Source organism: Haliotis rufescens, unplaced genomic scaffold (assembly GCF_023055435.1).
Source record: "Haliotis rufescens isolate VD_foot unplaced genomic scaffold, xgHalRufe1.0.p SCAF_2, whole genome shotgun sequence".
In the NCBI taxonomy this organism is placed as follows: domain Eukaryota; kingdom Metazoa; phylum Mollusca; class Gastropoda; order Lepetellida; family Haliotidae; genus Haliotis; species Haliotis rufescens.
The window spans coordinates 42,811,460-42,837,008 of NW_025963890.1; the positions used below are offsets into that span (position 1 = coordinate 42,811,460).

Consider the following 25,549-nt stretch of genomic DNA (forward strand, 5'->3'; position numbering starts at 1 on the left):
TACCTCCTTATGGACAAGTGTACAGTGTATAAGCCCAGTTTGTACCTCTTTATGGACAAATGTACAATGTATAAGCCCAGGATGTACCTCCTCATGGACAAGTGTACAGTGTATAAGCCCACCGTTTGTACCTCCTTATGGACAACTGTACCATGTATAAGCCCAGTTTGTACCTCTTTATGGACAATTGTTCAATGTATAAGCCCAGGATGTACCTCCTTATGGACAACTGTACCATGTATAAGCCCAGTTTGTACCTCCTTATGGACAAGTGTACTGTGTATAAGCCCACTGTTTGTACCTCCTCATGGACAATTACACTGTTGCAGAAAAACACCAGCCTACAGTATAGTCATAGCTGATTGTGAACAGAAAATTTACCGCTCACGCCTGTATCTTAATTTTTGATCTGAGCTTGCGACTTTCAATTATGGGGATTACATTTCCTCAGACTGTCTGAAGTGATGTCATGACGGCTGCTGATCTCTGTTTTGTTATTTGCCAAATAAGATTTATCCATTAATAGGCCCGAATTATTTCCGGGGTACAGCGCACAGACCATATGTTGGTCATGGAGTGAAGGCAAATAGGTGACCATATTTGGCGAACTAACTCCAGAGAGTTTTGAGGGGTTCTGTCCTGCCCCACACTAACACATGTTACATGTGGTGTCGCCTTCATCTTCCCGAGGCAAGAGAGTGAACTGACTATAAAAATCCAATTGCCACCCTTGCCGAACTTGGCTGGAATTCCTGGGCTCGATCGTAGCGCCACCTGTGGCTATTACGAGTTATGTCCCTTCTATACTTCTTCTATTGACCAATCAGATTCCACCTCTCGTATCACTTGCATTTGCTTCAAACAAAACGGTGGCACCTAGTCAAGAGGATATGATCAAGATCTATATTGTGTTAAAACAAGTCTTACATCGCGAAGTGCATCAAATCACATGAGCACCTGGATCAAAAGCATGAAAAGTTTTAGAAAATATCTGTTGACATCGAGTTAGCGGTGCACATGCTTTGCAAATCCTGCTGTCGACCGAAATCTGCATGACAGTTTACGAACCGGATTTCGATTTCGTTTCGCGATTTTGATTGGACTATGCATAGACTCGTTAGTCCAGCCAAAATGTAACTCCATAATATCCCCAGGGAGATGAGAATGAAATTCAAATGCACACTGATCCATTGATAATGTAGCACTTTGAGCATGTTTTAGGGTGTGAATTCAGCACATTATAAATATGCATTTATTATTATTTTGCTTGATGAACGTAAACTAACTTGCAAAAGATACTCATTTATTTTTTTAAGTGTTTTTGAGACCAGACTTTTTTGTAAATGATGTCTTCTGCTACATATTAAAGCCATAAAAAGAATTGATGGAACATCTCGTGTTAATGTAAAATTTGAAATTCTGATAAACGTGGTAAGAGCTTGTCTTTTTTATGACAAATGTTGGCCTGTATTTGAATCGCCTTTCAGACTTTTTTGTAACATTTATTTCAAAAAAGATAATCTCCTGTTTATTTTCATATTAATGAAATATTTTATATCTCTGTTGAAATGTGAAACAGCATTACAGTGACATATTCGTTGAAGTCAATTATTTTGTGTTTTCTTGATGAGCTTTCCTTTACAACAACTATGTGATCTAGACTACCAGTTGTCGGACTTTCATTGTGGAAACATCAGTGGCTGAGTGGGTTCGATCGGTGACTGTGTGTGCTAGCGGTTAGGTGCCTCACTTAAGCAGTGTGGGTTTGAATCCTGGATGGGACTCAAAAAGTGCTAGAATCTGTACTTTTCTAAGAAAGTGTTATCCCAATAATACACTTGTTAGCTTTCTATTAAGTTAGCGAAATCACAGGAAAAAGAAAAGGAAATCTGTTGGGGATAAAAAGTATGCAATTTGCAAAAAAAAGGTTTGTTAACGTTCAACTCTTGACAACCCTTTTTGTTTTAGAGGTATTCATACTCCCAATACAACCTAACCCAGTGTCCCCCCCCCCCCCCCCCCCCACGCCCAGTTTACTCTCGGCGTACTGACCAATAAGATCTGTAGGGTGAGAAATTAGTCCCGTCACCCAGATGGAAATGTTACAAGCAGTAATGTTTAGCTGAAGGCTATTGATTATGGTACTATAAATCTTGAAATTAATGCGTCTCCAAATTAATATGACTGCTGACCCCTAGCCAAAATTACAACTCAAAATCAATGTGACTCCATCCACCCAATCCCCAGTGGAATAATACATATCCTTACCTTAATCCAATCAAACAGCAAATAGCACTGCTTATTAGCACTGAGTAAAACACTTCTGTAATAACAATAAACAGTGTTTTCCTAAAAACAAGGCACAGTTTTTTTTGTTTATTCTGCTGACTGGCATTAAGGAAGTTCAAAGGCAACATAATAATTGAACCAACAACAGTTCAATGGTCAATGATGCAAAGTTTGACACGAGTGGGTAAATCTGTTGACCCCAGCAGTGATAACTCTACGGATGCCTATTGTGTAATTCCTATTCTTTAAATGACATTGTTATATACTCGTTACAACTGCTGCTAAAAAAAACGTGTACATATTCAAGTTGGTATTTCCGCTTTTCAAAGTGTGCCGTGAAGCTGTCTTATTGTTGGTAGTCATTTTGGAGACATAAATGCGAGGTCTCTAAATGCAAACAAAGACCACTCACATTTTTCCCATTTAATTCCTGCTCGTGTTAATTTCAAGATTTACAGTATATCAACTACCAATCTCATTAAAACCAGATCTAAGTTCTCGCTGCCGCTAAACAAAGATCTGAGGACATCCCATTACGGGTCACTTCAGAACGACCTTTCGCGAACTTTGACCGACCACTGAAATGACTAACAAGAAGTCGACATCAGCCAATTAGAAAGCAGCTTTCTCGAGCTATACGGCACACATTTCAACCTGGCGACTTCCATTTCAGACTACGCTTGAAAAATATGTCGACACAGTTCTCGATTAAAATTTTGAAAAATGAACAAACCAACATTCCGGAAGGTCTCTTATATGGTTGAGATTGTATGGCAGTGCTTTCCACGTACTGTGCAACGCCTCTTCTGTTCAAGTGTTTATCCCACGGAAGCGAAAATAGACGATAATTTTGACGGAATCAGTCATACGGACCGTAACTGTCGTTCGGAATACCCCGTGTTAACGTTTTCGAGGTTGTATGATCAGAAAACACATTCCGACTGTTGCTTTCACGATCTGGTAAGCGACGCTCTGATTGGTCGGATGAAAGGTCGTTCTGACGTGACCCGTAATGGGATGTCCTCAGATCTTTGTTTAGCGACAGCGAGGACTAAGATCTGATTTTAATGAGAATGATCAACTACAGGCTTCACTGTATTAGGACAGACAACCAAAGCTGAAACTTAGACTTTAAGACAGCCCTTATCCTTTATTTGCCTCTCAAGACAGCTGTATATTATCCAGATCTGCCTGTACTTGCCTTGCTTGTCACTCATGTCGATGTACATTGTCACTTGAACAGCTGACATTAGCACTCAGTGGCCGCTATATATCATCACTGATTTTTTAAGTTCCTCCATAGAGACTTAAGATGCCTGACAATTTGTCAGCTTCTTGTCTGAAGATTATTTCTGAAATTTCACCCAAAAAATGGTCATTGATGTTTTCACTGTTCAGGACTTTTTTTTTGTATGACCATCTTAACAATTTTTTTACCTGTTCAGACTGTAGCATTAGTCAAAATCAAAATAAATAAAATTAAAATTTTAAAAGTTGTTTTGTTAAAGAGTTGTCAGTTGTCGGATCTATAAATTAAAGGTATTTTTAGTTACCAAAATTTTCTTTAACAGATTCTGCAGAAAATATTCTCAAATTTTAGTTTTATATTTGTGAAATTGGGGTTGAACTGTAAATGAAGAAATGAAGAAACACCCACCTGATGGCCGTCTTTCAGAGACTACACATTACATGGTTGTAAGATACTGGTTCCCCAAAAGCTAGATTAATAATTGACAGTTACTTTGACCCAAAGGAAAACTGACTGGACTTACAGGTCTCAAACGGTTTTGGTACACTGCAAGGTAAAATAGTCTGCATCTTATAACAAACCTTTTCCCCATAAAATTCAGTTATGCTGAGGGGTTGCATATGATACCAGCAGACAATGTTTGCTGTTTAACGCCGCATTCAGCAATATTCCAGCTGTATGAGGGCGGCCTGTAAATAATCCAGTGATTGATATCATGAGCATCAATCCATGCAATTGGGATACAATGACATGCATCAACTAAGTCAGCGAGGCCTGACCACCTGATCCTGTTAGTCGCCTCTTACGACAAGCATAGTCGACATTTACAGCAAGCATGGGTTGCTGACATGCATCAACCAAGTCAGCGAGCCTGACCACCCGATCCCGGTATTCGCCTTTTACAACAAGCATAGTCGCCTTTTACGGCAAGCGTGGGTTGCTGAAGACCTATTCTACCCCGGATCTTCACGGGTCCACTAAACCAGTTCTTACATCCAGCAGCGATGTGATGTTACAGAAATATGTCCAAGGTAGATTGTTGGCTAGTTAGGCTTTGCCTGGATGTTGTAGTTCTGAATGCATTGTTTTGGGAATGAAAAGGAATGCCAAATTCTGCTAGGATATAAAGTAATATATCTTTCATATCTTGACTTGGAATACATCAAATTGCTTGTATTGTCCAAACATGTTTACATCACTATGGTAACGAGAACCTCGTAACTTTATCTTTTATACTTCACAATGTGCCAAAGTCTCAAACATTGGCATTTATTGCCTTGCGGAATGATTTCCCACGTAGACTTACTGGAGGAGATCAAATGATATGGTGCCAGCAGGCGCCACACAGAGCGCGGTACAACTGTGATAGTGCTTATAAAATATTGTCTTGTCCTCATCCATTCCAGCTGATTAAGTGATCAAGATGGCCATGACGCTTCATTGAAGGGACTGGTTCTCTCTTAACGTATCAGTACATTACAAAGCAGGGGACTTGGTGATGAAGTATATTCATTATCTCAAACTTAATGGAAAGCAGATGTGGATGAAAATGATAAACATGCTTTTATTTTAGCATCTCTAAATAGACAATCCATATATACTACTCAAAATAAGTTAAGGAACTCCCGATTCTTACATGTTACTATAGGAGACACTTTTTTTATTTTTCACAGATTTTTTCCAGCTTTTCCACTCAAGGTCGGTTGAAATAAAATAAAAACAAATGTCATTTATTTATTTATTTATTTATTTATTTATTTATTTATTTATTTATTTATTTATTTATTTATTTATTTATTTATTTATTTATTTATTTATTTATTTATTTATTTATTTATTTATTTATTTATTTATTTATTTATTTATTTATTTATTTATTTATTTATTTATTTATTTATTGCTGAGGAGTTGCAGGTGGCATCTTGAATCCCAGATAGTCCCATCATGTATTCATGGAACTTAATTATATAGAACATTTGATATTGTATAAGAGGCTCTATATTAGTAGCGGGAGACATAATAAAAATAAATAATGTTTAATTTATTTCTTAGACCGGCTGCTTTTTAGTAGGGGCGGCAGGGGCGGAAGGCCCGTGAAATGAAAAGTAAAATATCTGTGGCCATAGTTTAAGAGGGAACTTTAGTAACCAATATCAGTGCTGTAGTCTTGTTTAATCCCCGTTTCACATCACTACATTGTCACTCCCAATCTGGCAGTCACTCCATCCAGTGTTCCAGTGCTATCAGGTCACGGCTTATGTGGCTGACCATACCTCGGCACTATTTTAAAGTAATTATATAGTGTTCATATCGAACAGCTATTATTATGGGCCATTTGTGAAGTCCCCAAGTCATACCGTGTGGTCAGTCTCCTTTGAAATAACCTTTGACTAAGAGCTTGATATAGCAGAAGCAATCTACTAGACACTGCCTTTGTGTCGGTAAAGCTTGAAGATTGTGGGAAATTGTTCCTTGCGGCCGGAAGGGCTGACACTGACATTTCCCCTGGAGGAGACTGACGTGGTGACCAACCTCTCTGTCCTGTTATGACAGGAGTGGGACACCCCTGTCAGTATTAATATCCTGTAGAAATGGGCGGTCATTGCGAGGATCAGATGGTGTTGATCAGGAGTCTGACGAACTGGTCAGCATCTGTGGTCTGCAGGACATCTAAAAGATACATTTAAAGATACATATAAAGGATATGGCTAAAGGATAAGTGTGAAGGATACATAAAAAAGAAACATTTAAAGATTCATGTAAAGGATTCATCTAAAGGATTCATTTAAAGATGCATCTAAAGGATATGTCTAAAGGATATGTGTGAAGATGCTTCAAAAGGATGCATTTAAAGTTGCATCTAAAGGATATGTCTAAAGGATGCATCTTGAGGATACATGTAAAAGATATGTGTGAAGGATACATCAAATGAAACATTTAAAGATTCAGGTAAAGGATATGTCTAAAGGATACATCTAATGGATATGTCTGAAAGATACATTTAATGGATATGTCTGAAGGATACATTTAAAGATGCATATAAAGGATATGTCTAAAGGATACATCTAATGGATATGTCTAAAGGATATGTCTAAAGGATACATTTAATGGATATGTCTGAAGGATACATTTAAAGATGCTTATAAAGGATATGTCTAAAGGATGCATCTTAAGGATACATCAAAATGAAACATATAAAGATACATGTGAAGGATGTGTCTAAAGGTTACAATCAAAACTTTGTTGTTGCAGGCTACCTGGTGGTGAATGATGACGACAACATGCAGGACCTAGTTCCCAGCTCCTCCGCCAAGGCCGTGCTGCAGCAGCGACAACTACTCACAGACATGAGTAAGTCACACAGCCAGCCTAGAGTCAACTGAATTAATTCACAGAGCCAACTTGAGTCAACTGAATTAATTCAAGATGTACTTAAGTAAACAAAAACATTTCATAGAGTAGAATCAACAGAGTTAATTCTAAGATGCTGCACTTGAATTCAACATGAATAATTGATAGATGTTGTACCTAGATTCAACAAAGTTACCATGATTAATTTACAACTTTTGTACCTCAAGTTGACAGAATTAATTCATAGAATCAACCGACCAGAATTGAATCCTTTGTTTCTGAGCATGTTGACTGCTAACAGAATAAGTAATGCTAGTTGTAGAGAGGATGCTTGCTCCACTGTAAGGCCCTGTTAGCACTTAGTAGACTGTCAGCACCAGGACGGAGAGCTAGCCTTCTAGCCAGCCGTCAATACATGCTTGGCCTCTAATTGATGCCAGGTCATCGCTCATTCGTCACCGCTCGCCCCTTTCCGTAACCTGCAAGAAGACTCATCCCCCTGTCGATGAATGTTATGTGCAAAAATATGACAAACCAATCAGAGTGCACATATGACTTTAAGTTCTTGCCAAAGAATCCCTCAGGAATAATTTTTGATTTTACATGTGTCTTGCATCTAAAAATATACCCAAGACACAGTGAAATGTGTTCAATCATACTGTATAATTCCGCATGTCCTGATGTGCTTTAAATTGCATCTGAAATATATATAATATATGTGAACCATAACGCAACGCGTTGACAATTGTTTTAGGTATGCCCGTTTGCGCTAAGACAGAACCCGGTTGCAAAAATGGCCATGAGAGGGCCACAAGTCGCTATACGGTTGAATAACACGAGTTGGTCACAAATGGTCGTACGCTCTGTCCCCAAAATTGAAGTCTGGACTCTAATACATGCTGGGTCCATCATTTTATGAAATTAATTACCACTATCACAGTAACTGATGGTACCCGTGAAGATCCGGGTTAAAATAGGTCTTCAGCAACCCATGCTTGCCTTAAAAGGCGATTCTGCTTGTTGTAAGAGGCGACTAACGCAATCGGGTGGTCAGGCTTGGTGACTTGGTTGATTCATGTCATCGATCCCAATTGCGTGGATCGATGCTCATGATGTCAATCAGTGGATTGTCTGGTCTTATTTACAGACTGCCATCATATAGCTGGAATATTGCTGAGTGCGGCATTAAACAACAAACAAACAAACATTAACTAATGGCATGTAATGATTGCTCCCTTCATTCAATAATGACTGTTTTCCTGTACCTTTGTATGGCAAGAATTTGGGATTCAGTAAGGCAGTGAGTTGCCGCTATGCCAGCTTTAAAGATAGGTGCTGGGTCAACGGCTTGCACAAAATTAAGGCGCCCGGGCTTCTAATTGAAGAAATATGGTAATCACATTCGAAATGACAAGTGTCGATTGTGTGTGTGCTGGAGTTAATTTACGGTTTCAAGTTTTAACGTTGATGGCATGTTGGTGGAACTGTAGAGTATGAAGTACATACCTTGGAACTATTTCACTTCAGGGGCTCAGAACTATGACGTGATCCGGTTTGCCACCTACAGGACGGCATGCAAGCTGCGCTTTGTGCAGAAGAAGACAAGCCGTGAGTGGAAACAGTTTAACTCATTACTCCGCAATCTTCTGTAATTTCTCGCACTGCAGTTTTCAATTTAATGACAGTGTTGAATAACAGTACAAAAAATATGTGCAGTGAAATAGAAGTGGCCGTTAGTTGAGAGAACGTTGAGTTGTTCATGTGTGGGAAGTTTTGTTTGATGTTTGTTTCCTTGCTGCGTTGTAGCTGGTGTAGTGAGTGGATGTGTGGGTCGAGAGTGAGTGAGTGAGTGACTAGATGTGTGGGTCGAGAGTGAGTGAGTGAGTTGATGTGTGGGTCGAGAGTGAGTGAGTGAGTATACATGTGGGTCTGGAGTGAGTGAGTGAGTGGATGAGTAGATGTGTGGGTGTAGAGTGAATGAGTGAGTGGGTGAGTAGACATGTGGGTCGAGAGTGAGAAAGTGGGTAGATGTGTGGGTCTATAGTGACTGAGTAGATGAGTGAATGAGTTAGTGGGTGAGTAGATGTGTGGATCTAGAGTCAGTGAGTGGGTGAGTAGATGTGTGGGTGTAGAGTGAATGAGTGAGTGGGTGAGTAGATGTGTGGGTCTAGAGTGAATGAGTGAGTGGGTGGGTAGATGTGTGGGTGTAGAGTGAATGAGTGAGTGGGTGAGTAGATGTGTTGGTCTAGAGTGAGTGAGTGGATGAGTAGATGTGTGGGTCTAGAGTGAATGAGTGAGTGAGTCAGTAGATGTGTGGGTCTAGAGTGAGTGGACATGTGGGTTGAGAGTGAGTGAGTGGATATTTGGGATAGAGTGAGTGAGTGGACATTCGGGTTTAGAGTGAGTGAGTGGACATTTGGGTTTAGAGGGAGTAGATGTGTGGGTTTAGAGTGAGTGAGTGGACATTTGGGTTAAGAGTGAGTGAGTGGACATTTGGGTTTAGAGTGAATAGATGTGTGGGTTTAGAGTGAGTGAGTGGACATTTGGGTTTAGAGTGAGTAGATGTGTGGGTTTAGAGTGAGTGAGTGGACATTTGGGTATAGAGTGAGTGAGTGGACATTTGGGTTTAGAGTGCGTGAGTGGACATTTGGGTTTAGAGTGAATAGATGTGTGGGTTTAGAGTGAGTGAGTGGACATTTGGGTTTAGAGTGAATAGATGTGTGGGTTTAGAGTGAGTGAGTGGACATTTGGGTATAGAGTGAGTGAGTGGACATTTGGGTTTAGAGTGCGTGAGTGGACATTTGGGTTTAGAGTGAATAGATGTGTGGGTTTAGAGTGAGTGAGTGGACATTTGGGTTTAGAGTGAATAGATGTGTGGGTTTAGAGTGAGTGAGTGGACATTTTGGTTTAGAATGAGTGAGTGGACATTTGGGTTTAGAGTGAGTGAGTGGACATTTGGGTTAAGAGTGAGTAGATGTGTGGGTTTAGAGTGCGTGAGTGGACATTTGGGTTTAGAGTGAGTGAGTGGACATTTGGGTTTAGAGTGAGTAGATGTGTGGGTTTACAGTGCGTGAGTGGACATTTGGGTTTAGAGTGAGTAGATGTGTGGGTTTAGAGTGAGTGAGTGGACATTTGGGTTTAGAGTGAGTGAGTGGACATTTGGGTTTAGAGTGAGTGGACATTTGGGTTTAGTGTGAGTGAGTGAGTGGATGTGTGGGTTTAGAGTGAGTGAGTGGACATTTGGGTTTAGAGTGAGTGGACATTTGGGTTTAGAGTGAGTGAGTGAGTGGATGTGTGGGTTTAGAGTGAGTGAGTGGACATTTCGGTTTAGAGTGAGTGGACATTTGGGTTTAGAGTGAGTGAGTGAGTTGATGTGTGGGTTTAGAGTGAGTGAGTAGATGTGTGGGTTTAGAGTGAGTGAGTTAACATGTGGGTTAAGAGTGAGTGAGTCCACAGTGTTGTGTTTCCAGTGCACCTTGTGGACATCTGGAACATGATTGAAGCATTCCGGGAAAATGGCCTCAACATGGTCGACGCCCATTTTGAGCTGAGTACATCCCGCCTTGAGTCGCTATTGACAACAGTCTTCACACAACTCAACAAGAGGCTGCCCCAGAACCAACAGATAGTGGTTGAACAATCGGTGAACCTGCTACTTAACTGGCTGATTGCAGCCTACGACAAGTAAGTACTTCATCGATAGGTTGGACAGACCTTCTTACAACAAGTGAGTACACCATTGGTCCTGACTTCTCACAACAAATACGTACTTCATAGATTGGTTAGTACAGACTTTCTTACGACAAGTATTTCATAGATAGGTTAGTACAGACTGTCTTATGACAAGTATTTCATAGATTGGTTAGTACAGACTTTCATACGACAAGTATTTCATAGATAGGTTAGTACAGACTTTCTAACGACAAGTATCTCATAGATAGGTTAGTACAGACTTTCTTATGACAAATATTTCATAGATTGGTTAGTACATACTTTCTTATGACAAGTATTTCATAGATAGGTTAGTACAGACTTTCTTACGACAAGTATCTCATAGATAGGTTAGTACAGACTTTCTTATGACAAGTATTTCATAGATTGGTTAGTACAGACTTTCTTATGACAAGTATTTCATAGATTGGTTAGTACAGACTTTCATACGACAAGTATTTCATAGATAGGTTAGTACAGACTTTCTAACGACAAGTATTTCATAGATAGGTTAGTACAGACTTTCTTATGACAAATATTTCATAGATTGGTTAGTACAGACTTTCTTATGACAAGTATTTCATAGATTGGTTAGTACAGACTTTCTTATGACAAGTATTTCATAGATAGGTTAGTACAGACTTTCTTATGACAAGTATTTCATAGATTGGTTAGTACATACTTTCCTACGACAAGTATTTCATAGATAGGTTAGTACATACTTTCTTATGACAAGAATTTCATAGATTGGTTAGTACATACTTTCCTACGACAAGTATTTCATAGATAGGTTAGTACATACTTTCTTATGACAAGTATTTCATAGATAGGTTAGTACAGACTGTCTTACGGCAAGTATTTCATAGATAGGTTAGTACAGACTTTCATACGACAAGTATTTCATAGATAGGTTAGTACGGACTTTCTTACGACAAGTATTTCATAGATAGGTTAGTACAGACTTTCTTATGACAAGTATTTCATAGATAGGTTAGTTCAGACTTTCATACGACAAGTATTTCATAGATAGGTTAGTACAGACTTTCTTATGACAAGTATTTCATAGATTGGTTAGTACAGACTTTCATAGGACAAGTATTTCATAGATAGGTTAGCACAGACTTTCATAGGACAAGTATTTCATAGATAGGTTAGTACAGACTTTCTTAGGACAAGTATTTCATAGATAGGTTAGTACAGACTGTCTTATGACAAGAACTTCATAGATAGGTTAGTACATACTTTCCTACGACAAGTATTTCATAGATAGGTTAGTACATACTTTCTTATGACAAGTATTTCATAGATAGGTTAGTACAGACTGTCTTACGGCAAGTATTTCATAGATAGGTTAGTACAGACTTTCATACGACAAGTATTTCATAGATAGGTTAGTACAGACTTTCTTATGACAAGTATTTCATAGATAGGTTAGTACAGACTTTCATACGACAAGTATTTCATAGATAGGTTAGTACAGACTGTCTTATGACAAGTATTTCATAGATAGGTTAGTACAGACTTTCTTACGACAAGTATTTCATAGATAGGTTAGTACATACTTTCTTATGACAAGTATTTCATAGATAGGTTAGTACAGACTTTCATACGACAAGTATTTCATAGATAGGTTAGTACAGACTGTCTTATGACAAGTATTTCATAGATTGGTTAGTACAGACTTTCATACGACAAGTATTTCATAGATAGGTTAGTACAGACTTTCTTATGACAAGTATTTCATAGATTGGTTAGTACAGACTTTCATACGACAAGTATTTCATAGAAAGGTTAGTACATACTTTCTTATGACAAGTATTTCATAGATAGGTCAGTACAGACTTTCTTATGACAAGTATTTCATAGATAGGTTAGTACAGACTTTCTTATGACAAGTATTTCATAGAAAGGTTAGTACATACTTTCTTATGACAAGTATTTCATAGATAGGTTAGCACAGACTTTCTTAGGACAAGTATTTCATAGATAGGTTAGTACAGACTGTCTTATGACAAGAACTTCATAGATAGGTTAGTACAGACTTTCTTACGACAAGTATTTCATAGATAGGTTAGTACATACTTTCCTACGACAAGTATTTCATAGATAGGTTAGTACATACTTTCTTATGACAAGTAGTTCATAGATAGGTTAGTACATACTTTCTTATGACAAGTATTTCATAGATAGGTTAGTACAGACTTTCATACAACAAGTATTTCATAGATAGGTTAGTACAGACTGTCTTATGACAAGTATTTCATAGATAGGTTAGTACAGACTTTCTTAGGACAAGTATTTCATAGATAGGTTAGTACAGACTGTCTTATGACAAGAACTTCATAGATAGGTTAGTACAGACTTTCTTAGGACAAGTATTTCATAGATAGGTTAGTACATACTTTCTTATGACAAGTATTTCATAGATAGGTTAGTACAGACTGTCTTACGGCAAGTATTTCATAGATAGGTTAGTACAGACTTTCTTACGACAAGTATTTCATAGATAGGTTAGTACAGACTTTCTTATGACAAGTATTTCATAGATAGGTTAGTACAGACTTTCATACGACAAGTATTTCATAGATAGGTTAGTACAGACTGTCTTATGACAAGTATTTCATAGATAGGTTAGTACAGACTTTCTTACGACAAGTATTTCATAGATAGGTTAGTACATACTTTCTTATGACAAGTATTTCATAGATAGGTTAGTACAGACTTTCATACGACAAGTATTTCATAGATAGGTTAGTACAGACTGTCTTATGACAAGTATTTCATAGATTGGTTAGTACAGACTTTCATACGACAAGTATTTCATAGATAGGTTAGTACAGACTTTCTTATGACAAGTATTTCATAGATAGGTTAGTACAGACTTTCATACGACAAGTATTTTGATAGAAAGGTTAGTACATACTTTCTTATGACAAGTATTTCATAGATAGGTCAGTACAGACTTTCTTATGACAAGTATTTCATAGATAGGTTAGTACAGACTTTCTTATGACAAGTATTTCATAGATAGGTTAGTACATACTTTCTTATGACAAGTATTTCATAGATAGGTTAGCACAGACTTTCTTAGGACAAGTATTTCATAGATAGGTTAGTACAGACTGTCTTATGACAAGAACTTCATAGATAGGTTAGTACAGACTTTCTTACGACAAGTATTTCATAGATAGGTTAGTACATACTTTCCTACGACAAGTATTTCATAGATAGGTTAGTACATACTTTCTTATGACAAGTATTTCATAGATAGGTTAGTACATACTTTCTTATGACAAGTATTTCATAGATAGGTTAGCACAGACTTTCTTAGGACAAGTATTTCATAGATAGGTTAGTACAGACTTTCATACAACAAGTATTTCATAGATAGGTTAGTACAGACTGTCTTATGACAAGAACTTCATAGATAGGTTAGTACAGACTGTCTTACGGCAAGTATTTCATAGATTGGTTAGTACAGACTTTCATACAACAAGTATGTCATAGATAGGTTAGTACAGACTTTCATACGACAAGTATTTCATAGATAGGTTAGTACAGACTTTCTTACGACAAGTATTTCATAGATAGGTTAGTACATACTTTCATACCACAAGTATTTCATAGATAGGTTAGTACAGACTTTCATACAACAAGTATTTCATAGATAGGTTAGTACATACTGTCTTATGACAAGTATTTCATAGATAGGTTAGTACAGACTTTCATACGACAAGTATTTCATAGATAGGTTAGTACAGACTGTCTTATGACAAGTATTTCATAGATAGGTTAGTACAGACTTTCATACGACAAGTATTTCATAGATAGGTTAGTACAGACTTTCTTACGACAAGTATTTCATAGATAGGTTAGTACAGACTTTCTTACGACAAGTATTTCATAGATAGGTTAGTACAGACTGTCTCATGACAAGTATTTCATAGATTGGTTAGTACAGACTGTCTTATGACAAGAACTTCATAGATAGGTTAGTACAGACTGTCTTATGACAAGAACTTCATAGAAAGGTTAGTACAGACTTTCTTATGACAAGTATTTCATAGATAGGTTAGTACATACTTTCTTATGACAAGTATTTCATAGATAGCTTAGTACATACTTTCTTACGACAAGAATTTCATAGATAGGTTAGTACAGACTTTCTTACGACAAGTATTTCATAGATAGGTTAGTACAGACTTTCTTATGACGTCGTGTCCAAGATTATTGCACTTATATAGCGATGTGCATGCACGTGTATGTGTGTGTGGCTGCTTGTACTAGTCCGGACTGATACTGATTTATAGTGCTAGCTCACTGAGATACCATGCCGCAGTTTAACATGAATACCCCACTCAGACACAGTATACTGACTTGAGCTGACCAGTCCTTGTTTTAGCCCCTTTATGCCGAGCGCCAGACAGGGTAACAACAAGTACCATCTTTAACATCTTTTGGTATGACACGGCTGAGGATCGAACCCCAGACCTTCCGCTCTCCGGGCGGACCCTCTACCATTAGACCACGGAGGCAGTCCGAAGCTTCTGTGTTCCTGTGACCTGGTTTATTGTGTGTTTTTGTACCCTGAAAGTAGATACCGTCAGCCACTTGTTAACCTTTCCAAGACTCAATAATCTACACCCAGCCATGACAAAGTTGGAATATTGCTGACAGTGGCATAAAACAACATTCGCTCACTGACTCAAGCAGACATGAAATGTATGGTGTTTATTGAATACAGACCAACCCTTCAGACACAGACTCTCCTGGCCGTCAGTGTCGTATCCCTGGCCCCTGGGTCGGTAACTAATTACATACCCACCGTGATGGGCCAAGTCTCGTGAGCCAAGGTCGGCCAGATCTGTTGTGGTATTGATGAACTGATCTGGTCGCACCCTGTATGGCCTTGGTCACTTAAATGTCCATTGTTGCTACTGAGTGAAGTATAGTTGATGGCAATACAGTCGTTATACAGCGAGACAGACTTGTGTTGGGGATAATAGGGCGAAAGTGTCTGACAGTGAAGTGTTTACAGAATAATGGACAATGACTGTGATATAATTATGTCAAGATAATTATGTCGTAATGATGGTGATAAGAGAGATCTAAAGTAAATTCCCATTCTTAGATATAAGAATATCAAATAAGATAGTATTTCATTATTCCAAAGGAAATTTCCTTCACCATTTTCTTCTCAGCAGCAGAAATTATGATCAATATGAATTTTAGTGATGCAAAATATTAAATAAATTGGTGTATGTTTATCATTAACAAAAAATGACAAGTTTTATGCAGCTGGCTAAAATTGAAAATGACATGATTATTTTGTTTGTAATGTTATAGAGGTTATCATTCAGACTGAAGTTTGGTTTGTTTGTTGTTTTACGCCACACTCAGCCATATTCCAGCTATATGACGGCGGTCTGTAAATAATCTAATCTGGACCAGACAATCCAGTGATTGATATCATGAGCATCGGTCCATGCAATTGGGATTGATGACATGCATCAACCAAGTCAGCGAGCCTGACCACCCGATCCCGTTCTTCGCCTCTTACAACAAATATAGTTTTTTATTGGTTGACTTGCATATATTTTGGCCTAAACTTCAAGATTAGTACTCCTGCTAAGGCTAAAAAAAATAATAGTCTTGGTTCTCAGGCACCACCCGCATCATCATAAAGTCAGCCATATGTTTTGTTTTTATTTCCATTTTTCAAAAAAATAATAAATCCTGATACTTAAAAAGCAATGTGATCCAATATAGCACGCAGTTACCCCCCTTTACATGTGCACTGCTTTACTGCACATCTCATGTTATGGTCATGGCAGCAATAGGAGTTTGTATGCTTGTTTATATAGGGAGGCCCTTTCCCAGGTTGATGGTACACAACTGTTTATTTGGTTAAAACAAGCAACAACAAAAAATCAATTCTTTTTTTTTTTCAAGCCTAATGAATGAAAAATTAACAAGTTTTAATATAGCAAGATGCCTAAAAATAATTGATTGGTTTGTTTTGTTAGACCATTTCTTATAAAGATGCTGTGATACAAATTGATTCCTGTTAAAAGTGGTGTTAATCCAAACTCACTCACTCATTCATTTCAACTAATTGTAAGACGAGAGTCCGCCAAATTTATTTGGTCCTACGTCATTTTATTCCTTTTCCTTTTCCTTTTCAGTTATTTTTTGTTGGTCTGTCTTAAAAAACGAACTAATAAACATTTATGAGGCCTAAAAAGTACATTTCTCACTTCTTTACTAGGGGACTGAGGTAATACGCAACTCTCAGAGAACAAGTATTTTTAGAAATATCTATTTTAACATGGAATGATGCCCAACAATGAATCGCTTCCTTGGCCGGAACCATGTATTTGGCATTATTATGCCTCAAAGTGAGACTGATCAATCAGTCAGCAGAACTACTAACCCCACATGAGCCCTTTTAGCGTCAGTAAAAATCAAGTTGTTGTTACTGACCTAATATGAGACCGTATACCGTCAGTAACGGCCATTTTGGATTTTCCAACACCCACCTCACATATTTACATGAAAATTCTGGTCCAGAAATTCATTACTCGGCACTGTTTTGTGATTTTATAGTATTAATTGTGATGTGCAAAGACTTTAGTTTTTAAAGAAACCATGTTCATGACTTGCTGATTATTTTTTTCTGCTGACCTAGTGTGACATCATGTACGTCGACTTAAAACACCAGAACTAACAATGTCTCCTAGTGATTCAACAAACTCCCCAGGCCACTGCTATTCCCTGTCAGCTGTTTTCTGTTTATGATATTTTATGGTATTAGATTAGATTAATTTGGTATGCACATTTTAAAATGAATTGAAAATGATATCCTTAAGTATTATTGATGTGAAAACGTTTTGTTTTTTGATAAAACTGGAAATTGCATGTAGATCATTTGCACTGCGTGCATTAACAATCCGAAGTATTTATCATAGAAGAAAAATTACATCTGCATCGCAGACAGGTTCATATTCAACATACTGACGGGAGCACTGATTGCCTTTAATTGGGTCCTCGTCACTGGATAATTTGTTATGTTGTATTTCCAGGGAAAACACAGGAAAGACCCGAGCGTTCACTATCAAGGTTGCTCTCTCCCACATGTGTGCTGGAAAGTTCATGGACAAGCTAAGATGTACGTATGTCACATATACTTTAGTCAGTCACTCTGCTATAGTTTTACTTGTCAAATAGGATTTGTGTTGTGTTTTATTGTGTTTCAACTGAACAAAATTCTTAACATATTAGGACTGGCTATCGATATATATTGAGATTGATAATCGGCAACTTAGAACAAAATTCTTGAAGATTAATTTTTTTAACGTGGCGTTAATGTGATCTAAGGTAAGACATATTATATATTAGGACTGGCTATTGATATATATTGAGATTTTTATTGAGATTTTTAACGTGGCGTTATTGTGATCTTAGGTAAGACATATTCCATTTTGGGACTGGCTATCGATATATATTGAGATTGATAATCGGTAACTTAGTATCATCAATTAGCGATAAATATCGGTGAAGTACCTCTAAGCAAGAAAGTCCTGAATGCAATCAACATCACGGCTCTGGTGAGCAGTGACACATTCATGCATAGATTACTTTGTGGACATTTGAGATATAACAATCTTCGACAATTGACATTATGACATAATTATGACATATTATTGACATATTCATAATAACAAGTCTGTTTCGGTAAATCTAAACTTTTTTCATCACAATAGTTATGTTAGTTATTATTGAAGACAATAATTTCATACTGATAATCGTTAATATTTATTTTATTCTATTAATAATCTTGGACGCCACGTTAAACCCAATTTCACCTCACCTCACAGATCATGTCGGACCAGAGCGTTACATTACCTGGAACGATGATCGTGTATATGGAATTTGAATGAACAATGTTTCACAACAAAACCATTATGTACTCAATTTCTATGTTGATTCTGTTATGCTTTTCAGACATTTTTACCCAGATATCTGACACAAGTGGGTATTTGGTGTGGGCAAGGTTTGAAGATTACCTGGCGGACCTGCTTATGTTGCCGACGGCTGTGTTTGAGGGGCCATCATTCGGCTACAACGAGACTGCGGCAAGAAGCTGCTTTGATTCAGTAAGTTGACCTTGTTTAGATATCGTTGTTTGGATGAAAATATGAGCATGATTTTCCACTTGTGTTAAATGATAAATTACTAAGAAAAAATAAGCAGTGATAGAAACTAACGACTTAAGTCCACTAGTTGGTTGGTTGGTTGGTTTGTTGTTTAACGCCGCACTCAGCAATATTCCAGCTATATGACGGCGGTGTGTAAATAATCGAGTCTGGACCAGACAATCCAGTGATTAATATCATGAGCATCGATCCACGCAATTGAGATCTATGACATGCATCAACCAAGTCAGCGAGCCTGACCACCCGATCCCGTTAGTCGCCTCTTATGACAAGCATAGTCACCTTTTAGGGCAAGCATGGGTTGCTGAAGACCTATTCTACCCCAGTATCTTCACGGGTCAAGTCCACTAGTCCTTATAAGGCTAAAAAAAATAATAGTCTTGGTTCTCAGGCACCGCCCGCATCATCATAGAGTTTGCTGCACATTTTGTTTTTATTTCCATTTGCTGACTATGCTTGTCTTGAGAGGCAACTAACGGGATCGGGTGGTCAATCCAGGTGACTGTGACACAATCCATATGACTGTGACACAATCCATGTGACTGTGACACAATCCATGTGACTGTGACACAATCTAGGTGCCTATGACACAATCCACGTGACTGTGACACAATCCATGTGACTGTGACACAATCCATGTGACTGTGACACAATCTAGGTGCCTATGACACAATCCACGTGACTGTGACACAATCCATGTGACTGTGACACAATCCATGTGACTGTGACACAATCTAGGTGCCTATGACACAATCCACGTGACTGTGACACAATCAAAGTGACTGTGACACAATCCATGTGACTGTAACACGATCCATGAGACTGACATGATCCATATGACTGACACAATCCACGTGACTGTGACACAATCCACCTGACTGCGACACAATCCATGTGACTGTGACACAATCCATGTGACTGTGACAATCCATGTGACTGTGACACAATCTAGGTGCCTATGACACAATCCATGTGACTGTGACACAATCAAAGTGACTGTGACACAATCCATGTGACTGTAACACGATCCATGAGACTGACATGATCCATATGACTGACACAATCCACGTGACTGTGACACAATCCACCTGACTGTGACACAATCCATGTGACTGTAACACAATCCATGAGACTGACATGATCCATGTGACTGACACAATCCACCTGACTGTGACACAATCCACCTGACTGTGACACAATCCACCTGACTGTGACACAATCCACCTGACTGTGACACAATCCACCTGACTGTGACACAATCCACCTGACTGTGACACAAGTCTGGGACTTGATGTAATTGTATTTAACATTAGTGGTTGAAATACAAAAATAATGCAAAATATTATTGGGTAAAAATTCCCTCGTTGAAATGAAAAAAGTTTTTTTTACACTTCATTTGAAGCGATAGAAGCCTCGTGAGACCCACTGATGAGGAATGGTATTTGTTCCGTGATCATGGCAGTCAGCACGACATGTTTGAATGAGGGAACGAGATGAATTAAACTGAAGTTCTACACATTAAAGCGTTGTGTCCATGGGTCTGAAAACCCAAGTAATAAAAACGACTTAGCTGTGTCTCACCAGAACTGTGTTCTTTATCATATTACACTTGTACCCTTGGACTTCTGTCTGAAACGACCGCCATGTGTTGAGCTAAATTTTGTTATTTATTTGTGCTGAAGAATGCTGACAGTGGTAGAGGGTATGAGCTTTATAGTGAGAGCACAATGTATGCCGATTGGACTCTGATATCTGCTCAGTCATCATCAGCATGTGTATTCTCCACTAGACTGAGGGTTCTTCTCTGGAAGACGGTTTTTGAATAATTGAGGTAATTCTTTTAGACTGTGCGTGGATTCTGTAAGCAACATGTTCATTTTTTAATTTTATGGAAAACGTTAATGTGGGGTCTTTTTCTGATATTGAATTGATAAATATCCCAACAATGTAAAAATTGTAGCTGTTACCATGGTTACAATACGTTTGAATACTGGTACTCTATTTGTGTTTGTCTATTCTTGGACATGATGTTTGGTAGGGATAAATGATATTGAGATGTTTTATAGGAAATTCTTCTATTGGATGTTATTAGGCTAGTGTAAGTATTTTCGGCATTACGAAAATATGCAAGGGTCTGAAAGAAATATGCTTTACATAAGTCTGACTGACTTGTGTTGAATATTTGAGGAGTTCATCTGGAAATAATAGGTAGTCATTTCACTGTATATAGGACAGTTTTGTTGGCATCTTGATGTCTTCCACGTTGACTGGGGTTTGTAATTGCCACTTGAGACCCGTGAAGATCCGGGTAGAATAGGTCTTCAGCAATCTATGCTTGCCGTTAGGCGACTATGCTTGTCGTAAGAGACGACTAATGGGATCAGGTGGTCAGGCTCGCTGACTTGCTTGATGCATGACATCGTATCCCAATTGCGTGGATTGTTGCTCATGATGTCAATCACTGGATTGTCTGGGCCAGACTTGATTATTTACAGACTGCCATCATATAGCTGGAATATTGCTGAGTGCGGTGTTTAACAAACAAACAAACAAACAATTGCCACTTGATGCACGAGTACATTAATATTATGTTTGTTTCGTGATATGTAACGCCACACTCAGCAATATTCCAGCTATATGACGGCGGTCTGTAAATAATCGAGTCTGGACCAGACAATCCTGATATCATTGCAATTGGGATACAATGACGTGCATCAACCAAGTCAGCAAGCCTGACCACCCGATCCCTTTAGTCGCCTCTTATGACAAGCATAGTGGACTTTTACGGCAAGCATGTGTTGCTGAAGACCTGTTCTACCCGAGTCTTCATGGGTGACATTAATATTAACAAGTTGGACAAGCTTATTCATCACCGGTCTTGGATTATTGTCAGAGCACATGGAAAAAGAAACAAATCAAATTAGTTTTCTGTTCTCTTGCCTTGTGCAGTATACTGTAAACGTTTTGAAATGATTTGGAGTGGCTAACAATATTCTTAACTGCGTCTGGAAAGTTTTGCGACATCCTGTTGATGAGATTACCAAAGATCAAAGCTACTTTTAAACATGTTATATTTTATGAGTGGGAAGGGGAAGTTAAGGTGTTGTTGTAGTTGACAAGGAAGGTTGGAGTAGCATGTTCATCAAGCAGAAGTAGTCTTAGGTTGTCTGGATTTCTCAGTGTTGGGCCAATAAAAATTCTAGTCTTGGTTCTCAGGCACCGCACGCATCCTCATAATGCACCCAGCACATTTTGTTTTTACTTCCATTTAAAAAAAAAAATCTAAAAAAATCCTTATACTTAAAAACAATGCTATCCAATATAGCACACAGTAACTTCCCTTTCCATGCGCACTGCTTTACTGTGCTGACAATTTAGTTTTGACATAAGTCAGACAGAACCCAGTAAACCCCATATTAAGCCCACACTCTGGGAGATAACTGGAATACTGTTCAAAGTGGCGTTGAAACAAAACTCACTCACTCACTCACTCACTCACTCACTCACTCACTCACTCACTCACTCACATATGCCGCGATGTGCCATATTGTCTTGATATGCCGTGATATACGTTGAAAGCAGCATTAATCAAAACTCACTCACTCACTCACTCACTCACTCACTCACTCACTCACTCACTCACTCATATCCAAATTGCGTAGATCGATCCCTATCATGTCAACCACTGGATCGTCTTTTCAGACTGGATTATTTACAGACCGCCGTCATATAGCTGGAATATTGCTGAGTGTGGCGTTAAACAACAATCAAGACCGCCGTCACATAGCTGAATATTGCTGAGTGTGGCGTTAAACAACAATCAAGACCGCCGTCACATAGCTGGAATATTGCTGAGTGTGGCGTTAAACAACAATCAAGACCGCCATCACATTGCTGGAATATTGCTGAGTGCGGTGTTAAACAACAAACAAGACCGCCATCACATTGCTGGAATATTGCTGAGTGCGGTGTTAAACAACAAACAAGACCGCCATCACATTGCTGGAATATTGCTGAGTGCGGTGTTAAACAACAAACAAGACCGCCATCACATTGCTGGAATATTGCTGAGTGCGGTGTTAAACAACAAACAAGACCGCCATCACATTGCTGGAATATTGCTGAGTGCAGTGTTAAACAACAAACAAGACCGCCATCACATTGCTGGAATATTGCTGAGTGCGGTGTTAAACAACAAACAAGACCGCCATCACATTGCTGGAATATTGCTGAGTGCGGTGTTAAACAACAAACAAGACCGCCATCACATTGCTGGAATATTGCTGAGTGCGGTGTTAAACAACAAACAAGACCGCCATCACATTGCTGGAATATTGCTGAGTGCGGTGTTAAACAACAAACAAGACCGCCATCACATTGCTGGAATATTGCTGAGTGCGGTGTTAAACAACAAACAAGACCGCCATCACATTGCTGGAATATTGCTGAGTGCGGTGTTAAACAACAAACAAGACCGCCATCACATTGCTGGAATATTGCTGAGTGCGGTGTTAAACAACAAACAACATCAAATCTGGGTCGTGTTGTGGTGAGCCGGCCGAGATTTGACCTCCTCACAGGTCACCTTCACTGTGGTCCAGAGGTTCAATGGCATTGCTGCTGCTGTCCTAACACATCTGGTGTTGTGATGACCTGACTGGTGCCGAAGTCAACGGTGTGTTCCTTGTCATCCCCACATCTTCATCCCGATCAATAACCAACTGCTTTTGCAGATGGCAGTCTGAAGCTTGGATCTTTTACGACTGCTTCCAACAGTATCCTCGAATCACTCATCTACCTGTGTGCAGAGCTACAGATAAGCAGCGTATTTGCTGAAAAATACTCCCCCAAAATATTCAAAACCCAATTACTTTCAATTAACTTGCATACAAAAACCCATGCATTAAATGAAAAACTCAAATGTATATAAACAGCACGCATGATTCCCCAAGGACGCTTTTTCAGCATGCTTACAAAGGAGCTAATTTCTGAGACACAATTACAAGCTAATTTACTTTCCGAGTGAAGCCTATATATTTAGAACAGTTATTTACATCTAACACATTTTTTTTAAATCTTAAAATGTTCACTAATTTTAGGAAAAACCCAACAGAGTGATGAATAGATGAGTGACAGAATATTGGTTACCCAATGAAAAATGTAATAACCCAATTAAATTAGAAACCTTTAGAGTAAAAACTCAATGCTCAAAAGTTATCTGGAGCTCTGTGTGTATATTCTCCATGATACGACATCAAAGGAAAAAATGCCATTTTCTTGTGTATTTTTTCTTTTATCTCACCACAGCATTACCTCAACATAAATCTTGTATTTCATTTGATATGTTCTTGCCTTTGATTAAGGTCTTGTAGTAAAACAGAGTGGATTATTGATTAACTTCAAGAAAGAAGATTGGTGTCCTGATGTACATGGACATCCCATTGACTTGACGTGACTGTAATTACTCGCGGCATTAGTTCGTCCTTCCTCAACGTTACCCGATATGGTACAGAAGTCAGTCTTAATAGAATGTACAACATGGAGCTATCATGTACAGTAGGTCTCTCATCTGGGGTCAGTTATCTCCTCGTCATGAGGATGTAATGTTTTAAAGGATCCTCCTATATTTTTTTATATTTTTTTTATTTTCTTCCAGTTTTACCCTTTATGAACCTTAGGGTCAGTTTGAGAGTTGGTTGTTTTTATGCACAATCTTCATCATTTATTGCATCCCAGCAGCTTTGATTATTACTCATCTTCCTTATGTAAAGGAATTAACTGACCCGAAAAGTCCAGTTTCCAACCTTGAAGAACTCGGCTGGAATTATGGAGTTATATTTTGGCTGGACTAATGAGTCTATGCATAGTCCCATCAAAATCGCATCCCAAAATCGACATCCAGTTTGTAAGCTGCCGTGCAGATTTCTGCCAATTGCAGGATTTGCAAAGCATGTGCACCGACAACTTAGCGCCAAATTATTTTCCAAATCTTTTCATATTTTTTATCAAGGTGATCATGTGATATGATACACTTCCCGAAGTAAGACCTGTTTTATTACAATATAGATCTTGGTTATCAATCAGATCGTTTTCTCTGGGCAACACCATTGCAAGTGATATGAGAGGTGGAAGCTGATTGGTCAATAGGAGGGACATAGAAGGGACATAACTCAAAATAGCCACTGGTGCGCTACGATGGAGCCCTGAAATTCCAGCCTAGTTTGGCAAGGGTAGAAACTGGACTTTACAGTCATGTAATTCCCTTGCTTCGGGAAGATGATTATTACTGTGTATGTAGAAATGTGGGTTGGTGTAGTGGTTCAGGTGTTGTCTTGTCATGATGAAGACCCAGGTTTGATTCCCTGCATGGTCCATTCTGGTTGTCATATGACTTGAATATGACTGACAGTTGTGTAATCCATACTCACTCATATTCAAAATTTTCACATAATTTAGAATGTACTTTTTATGCATACAAGGATATTATATGAACAAAAAAACAGGTTTTTTTTGGGGGGGACAGTGTAAAATATGTCATGTTTAATACAATCTCATTAAAATCAGATCTTAGTTCTCGTTATCGCTGAACAAAGATCTGAGGACATCCCATTACGGGTCGCGTCAGAACGATCCAACCAATCAGATCCAACCAATCAGAACCCAGTTTACCAGATCATGAAAGTGACAGACGGAATGTGTTTTCTAATCATGCAACCACGATATATTTAACACG

At 38.4% G+C, this 25,549-nt stretch overlaps 1 protein-coding gene across 4 annotated transcripts in view; it reads left to right on the forward strand.

Annotated features, from left to right (window-relative positions):
- Positions 1-25,549, forward strand: part of LOC124149401 (dystrobrevin beta-like) — a 188,816-nt gene that overhangs the window by 59,851 nt on the left and 103,416 nt on the right. For all 4 annotated transcript variants that reach the window (XM_048400013.1, XM_048400014.1, XM_048400012.1 and 1 more), the window contains exons 2-6: positions 6,791-6,889; positions 8,417-8,497; positions 10,360-10,573; positions 17,683-17,768; positions 18,605-18,756. In XM_048400013.1, the coding sequence (XP_048255970.1) occupies positions 6,791-6,889; positions 8,417-8,497; positions 10,360-10,573; positions 17,683-17,768; positions 18,605-18,756 (632 nt within the window). The remainder of the gene's footprint in view (positions 1-6,790; positions 6,890-8,416; positions 8,498-10,359; positions 10,574-17,682; positions 17,769-18,604; positions 18,757-25,549) is intronic.